We start from the raw sequence: 12,203 nt of genomic DNA, 5'->3' as shown, positions 1-12,203 counted from the left end.
CGATTTATTCATTCATTTTCATTTCGAACCAGCCTCAGTTTATTATTAATTACTCTTCGTTTTCGAGCCATTCTAAAATTTTCTCTTTTGACCTTGATTTGACTCGATTTTTTCATCAATTAGGACCCTCTGTCTACTTGTTACTTCAAATTATTCTTTTGATCGATTGTCGCATTTCTATCGCGAGCCCCTCGACTCACGTTTTACTCATTTTCGACACAATTTCGACCTAGTGACCCTTTTTCTATTAACTCCTTATTCTTTTTCGAATTCCGAATCGTTTAGAATTATTCTTTCTCACTCTTAATGTCTGTTAAGAGTGAAGTTGAAATGAGATAAAATGAACCTCGACTCGTACTTTACTCACTCTAGAATCATTGTCAACTAACTTGCAGTCTAGACTAGTTTCGCATTTTACCAAACGCATTCACTGCTCATGAAATCACAATACTTCCAACAGACGTTTGATCGCTTTCAACTCACTCGATTTCTTCTGTAATTCTGAGATGATTGTAACTCCTTGTCGACACCCTTTCAATTCACTCACAGTTGATTCGAGTTTGACTCACTTTCAACTCACCTTCGATCCATCACGAGGAGGTTCAAAGTCCGATCCACACACAACTAATAGTTTTAGTGTCGATCGATTCTCACATTACTATCGCGTGCCCCTCGACTCAACGTTTATTCATTTTCGACACAATTTCGACCTTGTGGACATTTTTTCTACTTACTTTTTACTCATTCTCAATGCCCTCTTGAATTCACAACTCGTTAAAATAGTTTTTTCTCACTTTTACTGTCTGTTGACAGAGAACTTGGAATGTGATAAAACTAACCTCGACACTCGTGCTCGACTCACTCTAGAACAGGGTGGGTAGACTCACACTCCAATCTCAATCATTGAGTTCTACCGCGAGGGCAAATTCATTTGAGATCAGCTTCGCAAAACTTTCGCGTGAGATTTCGATGCAAAATCACTTGCTCACCGTTCATGCCGTCAAAATTTATTCAACCAGTGAGTGAAAAAACTGTGGAAATACCAAGCCAGTGAGTCAAACGGATGAGCCAAGTCATGGCTGTTGAGTTGCATGAATTACATTAGTATTCAATTCATTTGCAGTTCAGACTCGTTTCGCTTTTGACCAACTGATTCGAGGATCATGAAATCACAATCATTTCCAACGGATGTTTGATCGCTCTCAACTAATTCGATGTCTAATGTACTTCTGAGCAGGCTTGATAATACTCCTCAACATCACCAAAGTTCGGACATATGCTCGAGAGCATGTGCCTCTTTGGGAGGGAGCGAAATGATACTAAGAAGAGAGGCAACGAAAAATGAGTGAGATAGATGCGGCAGAAAACAAAACAGAAGAAAATTCCATAAAAAATGAGTGCCATCACAACTCTGTGAGGTCTGTTTTGTTCGGGCGGGTCACTCAAAAGTGCTTTTGAAGTGTGAGTAAGAGCGAAAGAGTACCAGAAAGAATCTTCGCCATTTGTTGCACTTTTGCTCGAATTGTTCGAGGATTGCGTTGTGAACTTTGAGTTAAATTTTTACTCCTCAGAAAAATCTCGAAATCGTCTCATTTTTGCATCGCAGAGGAGTTTCTGTTAAACCTGCTTCTGAGATGATACTAAATCATCCTCGGCTCCCTTTCAGTTCACTCGCAAGTAATTCGATTTTGATTCATTTTAAGCTTACCCTCGATCCACTCAACCTACTCTCAATGTGTTCTCGACTGTCACTCATTTTGTTTTTTATCACCCTTTTTTTATACAGGTCATGAGGTTTTTAATCGCCTACTTGCTACAGGTCTCATTTTACCAACAAAGTGGTGACAAGTTCTAATTCTCCTTCCTAATTTTAGTCACTCATTTTTCCAATCGCCCTTTCTCATCTTTCTATAAGTCTCATTTTACGCATCCAGTAGTGACAGGTTCTAACTCCTTCTCGACTTCCCTTCAATCTATCTTTTGGATCATCATCGAACCATTCTTGAATCATACTAAGTTTAAAGGGAAACAGAAATTCGGAAACAGAGTTTAGAATTCCACTTCCAGACTTCGACTCAAATTTGACGCTCTCTCGATGTTTACTACCTACCATCAGCTGTCTGATGGTTATATTGGTTCATATTAAATATTTTGATACTGTTCAACGGTTGTTACTCGTAACTAATGTTTCGAATTATCCTTGATTGGCTTTTGGCATTCCTATCGCCTACTTCTCAACATTTCACACATTTACGATTCAATTACGACCTGTATCTGTGTCTTTGTTTACTCATCTAAGTTCTCTCAAGATATTGATCTTTTTGATTTATTTTGTACTCACTCTGCGTTTAAGGTTAACTCGATAATCAAGATAACTTTAGTTTAAATTGATTCTAGATTTATTGTCAATTGTTCATCTCTTGATTCACTCGAGACTCCATCCATATTAACCACGGCTTACGATTATTGAAATCACATGATTTCCAACACACTCTTGATCGGTCCCTATTGACTCTCTCAATGCCTACATGGCTCTGGAGAACAAACAATCCGTTTCTCGACTCAACTTAAACACATGAACAATCAATGAAATTTGGACTTTCTACTTCCGATTTTTTTTTCAGAATTGCTTTCAACTCACTCGATTTCCTTTCTAATCACCCTTTTTCGACTCATTCGACGAACAACTGAATCGGTAATTACCAACTTACTCCGGATTCCTACTCGACCTAAACTTAAAACATTCTTGAATCGCAACTTTTTCTCGTTTCATTCTAAATGAATTAATCTGATTTAGTTTTGATTCACTCTCGCACCAATATCAATTGCCGCTTTGCTCATATTCTACTCATTCTGTGATCAACTCACTCGCATATTAATTTCTTTTTGAATTCCCAACTTATTTTAATTTATACTCTATTCACTTTTAGCTTACAGTGGAATTTAAAATGAGATAAAACGAGTTCAGACTCATTCTTGACTCACTCAAGATTTATCGTCAACTCACTTGAGCGTCTTTTGATTCACTCTAGACCCGATTCGCTTTCGATCAGCTGACTCACGAATCATGAAATCATAATATTTTCAGCACAGTTTTGTAGCGCTTCCAACCCACACGTCGATCAACTCTTTTACGTATTTGAACCCTCTGAGCAGATTCTCAGTAAAGAGAGCCAAATAAGTAGATTTGAGTATTGCACCATTAATTCCACCCTAATTGCTTATCTTTTGACAGATACGCGAATTTCGACTACCACTTGCATCTACTTGTTTAGCAGGTATAAACTAGTGACCTTTATAGAGAGATAAGCGGAAGTAAAATGGAATGATTTGGCAACAGACCAACAGTGCTGATTTTGCTCGGCGTTCTGAATAATATTGTAACACGGACATGACTTCCTCATCGCCAGAAAGTGTATTTTGTTTCGTTATAGATCATTGAGCTACATATCCAAATTAATAAACAGCCGATAAAATCAACAACTAAATATCGCATTGACAAAAATTTAAAACAGAAAAATATTTCATTTTTTTGCTTCATGCAAAATTACTTTTACCGAAATAATTTCAAGCGGATTACATTACTCTTCAAGAAAAGTTGAAAACAAACATAACGCATGTTCGTTTGGCTCACACTTTGACAGCTCTCGCTGCTCGATAGGCCTTTTCATGTGACAGATCCGTCTATGCATTTGTTTACATCGGTGGAGGACCGGTGCTAACACGGGCCTGTCATTTTCATAGAAGAAATGTCAAAGTGCTTCCCGATCAGCTGATTTGGAACGTCATCTGAATAGGCCTATTGGGTCACACTTTGACAGAAATGACAGCTTCCGCGAATCTCTCTTATAAAGGATTACTAGTATAAACCTACTCAAATCTACTTTTATGATAGTTTTTCGGCAGATCACTCCATTTATTTCATGACTCACTTTCTACGCATTTGCAATAGATTCGATTTTGGGACAATTTCAGCTCTTTACATTCGGTGCATAATCTCATTCTACCATGCAGTGTCTGCATATTTCAATATACAGTCAACAACGCCGATCCTCAGTAGGCTCCGTCATCGTTGAATTCTTCTTTGTGTGAATGTTTGTTTGACAATACATGCACGAATCTGGTAGAACGTGCATTCAGTTTTTCAATTACTTTTGCTACACTAATTCTCATGACATTCAAATTCAATTTCCCTAGTGAAAAAAATCATTTCCGTCAGAATACCCCACAAAACATCCGCAAATTGCAAAAGTTGTATTTTTTTATTAAAAGACAATCATGATTCATCAACTGGAGGCATCACATTGCCGTTTTCTTACACCAGTAATATAAAATTCATTTGTAATTTTTTACATTCAATTTTCAATTTCAGTGCCTCTAGGTGAAACTGAATTTTGAAATGACACCAACAGTGGGTGAAACTGAATGTGTGCGTGTGTTGCACCCACTCTCTTTATCGTCGCATTCGCACTCGAAGTCAGATTGGCTTCTTGCTAGCGGAGTTTGTTTTTGTTCGTTTTCGCACTGATCGGGTATCATTCGGCTGAATTTTTACGACACTGATACCATGTGCCAGGTGAATCGATCACTACCAACTGACTTCGAATTTTTACTCGACTCAATGTCAAACCACAGGGTGTCCACTACCTGGAAAAACCTGGAAAACCTGGAATTATCAGAGAGTTTTTTTCAACCTGGAAAAACCTGGAATTCTCAGGGAATCAGGGAACTTTAGTTGAATCAGTGATACAAGGTAGAATATATCCTTTTTGTGACAGAAAATCTTTGCAATCATAAAAATTTTCGGCTGCACCGCTATCAAGAAGCTACTAGATATGTTGAGTCTTCAAATTTTGTTTAACGATTTTTATTTATCCGACATAAAACATGCGTAGATAATTGCATCCTTATCTTAACTTCTTGCTTACCTCTAATCCTAACTTAAGATTAGAAAGTTGGAAAAGGCAAGTACAGTTCCCATTTACAGTTGGGTTTTGTTCGTGAGCATATGAAACTTGTTTGAAAACAATCTAAATTTGTTCAGAAAAATGTTTTTCGACTATTCCACAAATTCTGAAGGAAATTTCCAGGAATGCTTCAGGTATTCTAGTAATTATTTATGGAATATCTTTATAAACTTCTCGAGGGATGCTATCAGCAATTTTTCAAGGAATGCTCAAATGGATTCCTTCAAGAATTTTGTCAAGAAAATCGTAGAGCTTTGCAACATTATTACCTCTAGTAATTTTCACAAAGATCACTCTAAAAAAAAAATAAATAAATCATTCAAGGTTTCGTATTAGAAAATCCTAAGAATAATTTCATCAAGAATACAGTAGTATTTTGAGAGATCCTAGTAAGAATTCATCAAGGCATACTTAGGAAACTAACAAAAAATTTTTTTAGAAATTCCATGCGGATATTCCTCAAAATTTCTACCAAACTAATCTGAATCAAACCCTTCACATTTTCCTGTCTGGAAGACAGACTAGATTTTATTTTAGATTCCTTTGGGAAATAAAAAAATAACAGGAATTACTGAATGAATTTTGAATTTTGAAGATGCTCTAAACGGGAATGTTGAAGAAAGTCTTAGGGAAATCAATGGATATATTTCTTGAGAACCTCAGACTTCCTTTGAAAATTTCTCCAACGGTCTTTGGAGGGAGTCCTGATGGAATCTCCGAAGTAGTTTCTATGGTTATTCCCAGAATAGCTCCAGATTGAGTTCTTGAAGGTATCCAAAACTAAATTCTTGGAAAAGCTTCTTAGAAATTTCTTGAAAAAGTTCTCTCGTGAGATTGTTGGAGTGAGATATGAAAAAAATCCACAGTAAAACAAGCCGTTCAAATGAGGAACCAAAATCTCATGACGTGGTTCAAGTTGGTTTTTTTTTCGTATTCATGATTCATGACTGTTATATATTCTAAAAAAACAGACGCTACCAGACCCAATTTCCCCAAAAAAAAAAAAAAAACAAAACGCCCTCTAGAGAACTTTTGTGGGTGTATCGCTGATGTCCATAATTCAAAATCCCATTTCAAGGGAAAGATTTTTTCCCTTAAGTTCGGATAGACTATTTTCTTCATCTCTGTTTTTGAGGTATTTTTAGATCATTTGATAAAAATAATTGTTTTTTGTGGAAATAAAAAAAAAAATCATCGAATTTTAATTTTGTTTTTCTGATGCTGTTTACACGTTTAGAACAAAAAGAAAATAAAAATTTTGTTTATCAAAATGAAAAATACATTTTTAAAATAAATTTTAGTCATGTAAAATGAACTATTCGTTAATCATTTATGCATTTTGGAAAATTTATACAACCTGGATTTTTTTACCTGGAAAAACCTGGAAATCTCAGGGAATTTCATTTCTGTAAATGAGTAGACACCCTGAACCACTCTTAAACCGCAATTTTTTCTCACCCGAAATCTTTTTTCGATTTAGTCTTAGCTTAGTAGCAACATCGTTTGCCACACCACGTCTCACATTCTACTCATTCTCGGCTCAACTCAATTTGTTATCGATTCTGCTGAACCACAGATAACAGACGTTGAAATCCGATTGTAAAACTGTGTAAGACAATTAATGGTCATTTTGATTGGCAACACAAGTAGCAACATCGTGGTGGCGCTGTCATCGCTAAGTTCCCATGACGATGTCAGTGGTGAATATGAAATATTTCAAAATACTGATATTCACCACTGATTGACGCAATTCGCTGTGCGGCGGCACTAGTGATTGCAAGGAGTTTCCATTTGAATATTTACACAGGCTTTCTGAAAATTTTTGTTCTAGCATAAACATCTGTTTTCTGTGGCTGAACTTTCACTAGAATTTGCTCATGAGATCATCTTGAATTTTACTCATAAACGATTCAAATCTGACTTTCTCTCGAACCTTTTTTCACTTACTTTTACTCACTCACTTTTGATATTCCTTTTAATTCCCGTCTCGTTTTAAAATATTCTTATTTGCTGTGTAATGTGGAATATGGAGTGAAATTAAATTAGTCTAGAGTCTAGACTCATTGTCACTCACTCTAGATTTATTGTTAACTTGCGCATCTTTTGACTCCTAGACTCGATTCACTTTTGACTACTGACTTACGACTCATGATTTCCAACATACTCTTGATCGCTTTGAACTCATTCATTTTCTTCTTGATTTACTTTGATTGACTCTTTCTCGTTACCGACTTGCTTTCAACTTATTCACAATATATTCGACCTTAATTCACTTTCAGCTTACTTTCTGCACATATCTTCTTGATTTTGAAAAATACTCTCAACTCACTCTGGATAAGCTTCCTCAATCGATTCGCCTCATTCTACGAGTAGAGTCATAAATGGTTTGAATTTGCATAAATTTCGAACGCTCACCATACGAGATTTGATGTTCCGAGATTTCCGTTGAGAATTCGTTTGTAGAATGAATTCTGGTTTGCTATAGGAATCGAATGAGTCCATGACAAAGTATCATTCCGAATCTGAAAGGCTAAGCTGCTGGAAAATTTTCACCAGGAAGCAATCATAATGAGATGCTTTCGCATCGCATCCAGATCCAACAAGCGTTCTCAATCGTTCTAGAATTGATGGTGGAACTCGCCCTGCCACCTTTCACCGTCTACGCGTGTGAACTAACGGCACGTACGCCAACAACTTCAATTCTCGTGCCCTACGCTTATCGACGAACTCGCATCTCGAGATGCGCATAAAATCAGTTTCCTCCATTCTGGATGGATCGATCTCAGTTCTCAGTCTCACGCACTTCCTAGCACTATCGCGTCTTCTTCATTCCAATCGATACATATAGCCGGCAGTCTGTCTATTATTTCACTCGCCGCCGAATCAAGAGGTGGGTCAGTACTTTCCTCTCCTTACCCAATATCAGCTGTCTTAGAATGCAGTCGAAAACCGGTTCGCGCCCCGACTGACCGCATATACTGACCGCCGCGCTGCACGTCTGCTGAATTAGAAATCCGGTTATCGATCTTTCGAACCTACCCCTCACCACCACGTTCTTTACCTGTTACCCAGTACTGTGTAGTTCAGCGACCTGCATTCTAATCGAATTGTTCGATTTCACGATTCTTCCCCTCCGCAGACATTAGTCGTCAGTCACGATGGACGCACAGACGGAACCGGAGGTGCCACCGGCACCCATTAGCGACGAGCCATTCCTGGGCCCACTGGACATCATCCTGCTGGCGGTGCTGATCGGCGGCGCCGCCTGGTACTTCCTGAAGAGCAAAAAGAAGGACACACAGACCAGTCAGTTCAAATCGTACTCGATACAGTAAGTTCACGGTCGTCAGAAATCGATTGAAGTCATCGAAACTAATTCGGGAATTTCTTGCTTCAGGCCCACCACCGTCAACACGATGACCATGGCGGAGAATTCGTTCATCAAAAAGCTGAAATCGTCCGGCCGTCGGCTGGTGGTGTTCTACGGGTCGCAAACCGGCACGGCGGAAGAGTTCGCCGGCCGTCTGGCGAAGGAGGGCCTGCGCTACCAGATGAAGGGCATGGTGGCCGACCCGGAGGAGTGCGATATGGTAAGCTGCATGAAAGTGCCTTGAAACCGAAACAATTGATCTAACCACGATTCTCTGTCCGTACGTTCCATGTAGGAGGAGCTACTTTCACTGAAGGACATCGACAAGTCGTTGGCAGTGTTCTGCTTAGCTACGTACGGCGAGGGTGATCCCACCGATAACTGCATGGAGTTTTACGATTGGATTCAGAACAACGATGTGGACTTTTCCGGGCTGAATTATGCGGTAAGTGTTGTGTGGTTTTGCGCTTGTAATATTTTCTTAGAGAGTGCAGTGAGTGATCTGAAAAGTATCCCTAGTGGAGTCACGAGTGTATTTGAAGACTATTTTGAAGATAGTCTTTAGAGAATTCCGAAGAAAATTCGTTAGATTTATGGGAGGAATCTGAGAGAGTGTGGTAATGAGTCTGCATCATCATGATCATAACCTATTAGCCAAAGAATGTGAAGATGACACTCGATCGTAAATCAGACAATCAAGAAAGTAACACAAAACCTGAATTTCAAGTATTAGGTGCGGCTTGCGTTTGCTCGCTACAATTACATACACTTCAAGCACTTTTTTTAGTGATAGTTTTAAAGGAAAGTTTGAGGTAACATCCAGAAGAAATGCCAAGATAAACTTTAAGAGCCATTAGAGGCAACTTAAAAAGATATTTTGGAAAAAGTTTGAGATTTGGTCCAAGGGAAACTCGTAAAAAAATTCTAAAATAAGTTTAAATCAAGTTCCAAGATAAGTTTAAGGACCTCCATAAGAAGCTTGGTATATTTTTTTTACAAAAAACTATAAGAAAAAAGGAGAAATTCAAGCCAAGATTTTAAAGTACATTTCAAATAACTTCTAGATCGTCAAGCGAAGTTTGTAATACTTCCAGGAGTTATTCAGCAGAACTTCTTCCGGGATGAGTTTCAGGACAACGTACCATAATTTTTTCAGGACAACGTCCATAACTGTTTGATACATGAGACATTGTCCAGGAAATACTTATGAAAATTTCCACCAGTAGTTTTAGACAACTTTCATAAGGATTTTTGGATAAGTTTAAGTGCAAATTAAAAGACAAATTTCTTGGAATTTTGGTCAATTCTCAAACTATAGAATTGTGGAACTCATTTGCCAGAGAAAGTTTTTCATCGGTAACTGCGGAAGATATTTCAGTCAAACTCCAAGAGAAGTTGTTGATAACATCCAGAGACAGTTTGAAAGTTTGAAGTTTGAAATAAATTCTAGGGGAAAAGCTTAGACCACATTCAGAAGAAATGTACGAATATCTATTATGTTTCTGGTAAGCATTTAGAACACTCGTGCCACAATATTCTGGTGAAGTCTGAGACAATTTCTAGCTTAGCTTGCATCAACAAATGTTGATAGTTTAGACAACAAACTTTGAGAGACATTATTCAAAAATGTACAGAGAAAGCTACAAGACACTTTTAGAAAAACTACTGGCCGAAACATGCAAGAGAAATTTTGATAGAAAAATTTGCACCAAAAGTTTGGAGCGATTTCTTGAAGAAAAATTAGACCACTTCCTGGAAACTTCAAGTTTTGAACAACTCCTACAGAAAATTTAAAATAATTTTGAAAACTTGAACATTTTTTTTTTATAAAAAGTTGGGATAACTTAAAATGGAATATTGAGACAACTTTTGGGAAAAGTTTGAGATCATCTTCTTAAGGACATCGAAAAAGATCCATGGAAAATTTGGACCAACTTCTATATAAGTTGAACGAACATTTCGGTGGAAGTATCCATAGAAAACAAAATTGTATGGAAAAAACATGAGTTGGTTTCCAACGGTTCTGTTGGGCAACATTCTCCAGGTAAAGATTTTAGTAATTTACTGAGAAGTTGTACAACTTCTAGCAAAAGCTTGCGACAACTTTTTCAAAGCACGGACCTAGTCGCTCCATTTCGCTCTATATACGGCAGATTGTTCAGAACAATAGCCTGAGGAAGTCTGGAACAACTTTTAAGGAAAGTTCGAGGCAACATTGAGAAATTGCTTGAAAAACTAAAAGGGGATGTCTTCAACATTTTGAGGAAAATTTTCAGTTTTTGGGACTACTAAGCATGCTAAAAACTAATTTCAATGAAATTTTCGCACATTTTTTTTGAAGATTTATTTTACAATGACCATAATCAACTTCAATGGTATATTTAAAGCAACTCCCAAAAGCAATTTTGAACAACTCTCAGGAGAAACTTCAAAACAAGTCACATTCAAATTATAAACAAAAAAAATTTGATGGCAATTTCGAAAAAAGGTTATCGGAAAGAGGTAACTACCAGGGAAAATTCGAAATAAATTAAGGCACATTTCACTGTGTATTATTTTCTTGATTTCATGCGCTTTTTGAATAGCGCCCAAACCATTGATTTTAGCGATATAGTTTGTTCGAAGAAAAACGGAAAATCTAAATGTTTTGAAAAAATAGTTTTTCTATCTCACTGCTAGGTAGATTGATCACAAAACTTTTTTCGTCAAAAGTTGCGCTTTAATATACCAAGAAACTTCTCCGAACAAACTATATCGCTAAAATCAACGGTTTGGGCGCTATTCAAAAAGCGCATGAAATCGTAAAAATAATACACAGTGCATTTGACGGATTTCACGCCAACTCGACACGCGATTGGCAGCACCCCTTCAGAATTCAATGAAACTTTCTGGATGTCAAAAAGTATGTAAAACTAAGATACTTTGCATATTTTGTTTTTTCAAAATCGATCTAGACTAACATTTGGAAAGGGTCAAAGTTTTTTTTACTTTTTTTTTATAAACCCGTATAACTCGAAAACGGTAAGACCTACAAAAAAGTGTTGTATGGGGGGGGGGCAATTTCCTGACGTTTTAGAGAAAAATATTGAAAAAATAAAAACACATTTTCTACACTGAAAAAAAAAAAATGATTCAAAACTTTAAAGTCGATTTAAAAAAAACGGCCATTTCAGATTTTGATCACCCTTAAGCAAAAAGTTTCGTAATTAAATTTACTAAAAGTCGTCCATACATTGCAAATTGGGCATATTTTAGAGAAAAAAGTTTTTCTAACATCGAATTTTTTAAGTTTCACGACAGTTCCCCATACAACACTTTTTTGTAGGTCTTACCGTTTTCGAGTTATACGTGTTTATAAAAAAAGTAAAAATAAACTTTGACCCTCTCCAAATGTTAGTCTAGATCGATTTTGAAAAAAAAACAAAGTATGTAAAGTATCTTAGTTTCACATAGTCTTCACACCCAGAAAGTTTCATTGAATTCTGAAGGGGTGCTGCCAATCCCTTTGTCGAGTTGGCGTGAAATCCGTCATTTGTGAGAAGAAAAGTTGGACAGGTTTAATACAATCTCCATAGTAAATAGTGAACAAAAAGTTCGAAACTACTTCAGGTTAGTTTTGGAAACAGCTTCCTGGAAAAGTTCCAGACTACTTTCAAAAGAAATTCAAAACAACTTATATCGATTTTTTAGACAACCTTTGGAAAAGGGTTAATGACTATTTCAATGGATCAATTTAGATAACTTCTAAGCAATGCAGGTTGCAAATTTCAAGACGTATTTAGTTTAGCATGCAATGTCATCGTGGACAGCTTTCACAATAAAGTTAAGGACAACTTCTCGAAAAAAATAGTACCAGTTGGAAAAGC

General features: G+C 36.9%; 1 protein-coding gene across 2 annotated transcripts in view; it reads left to right on the top strand.

Moving 5' to 3' along the window:
- LOC5577930 (NADPH--cytochrome P450 reductase) overlaps positions 1-12,203 on the top strand; it is a 107,484-nt gene that overhangs the window by 73,228 nt on the left and 22,053 nt on the right. For both annotated transcript variants that reach the window (XM_021839037.1, XM_021839039.1), the window contains 3 exons: positions 8,107-8,298; positions 8,365-8,557; positions 8,633-8,782. In XM_021839037.1, the coding sequence (XP_021694729.1) occupies positions 8,126-8,298; positions 8,365-8,557; positions 8,633-8,782 (516 nt within the window). In that variant the 5' untranslated portion in view covers positions 8,107-8,125. The remainder of the gene's footprint in view (positions 1-8,106; positions 8,299-8,364; positions 8,558-8,632; positions 8,783-12,203) is intronic.

The sequence above is a fragment of the Aedes aegypti genome, chromosome 1 (genome assembly GCF_002204515.2).
Source record: "Aedes aegypti strain LVP_AGWG chromosome 1, AaegL5.0 Primary Assembly, whole genome shotgun sequence".
Classification (NCBI taxonomy): domain Eukaryota; kingdom Metazoa; phylum Arthropoda; class Insecta; order Diptera; family Culicidae; genus Aedes; species Aedes aegypti.
The sequence above is the reverse complement of the archived record's forward strand: the minus strand, read 5'-3'. Positions and strand labels throughout refer to the sequence as shown.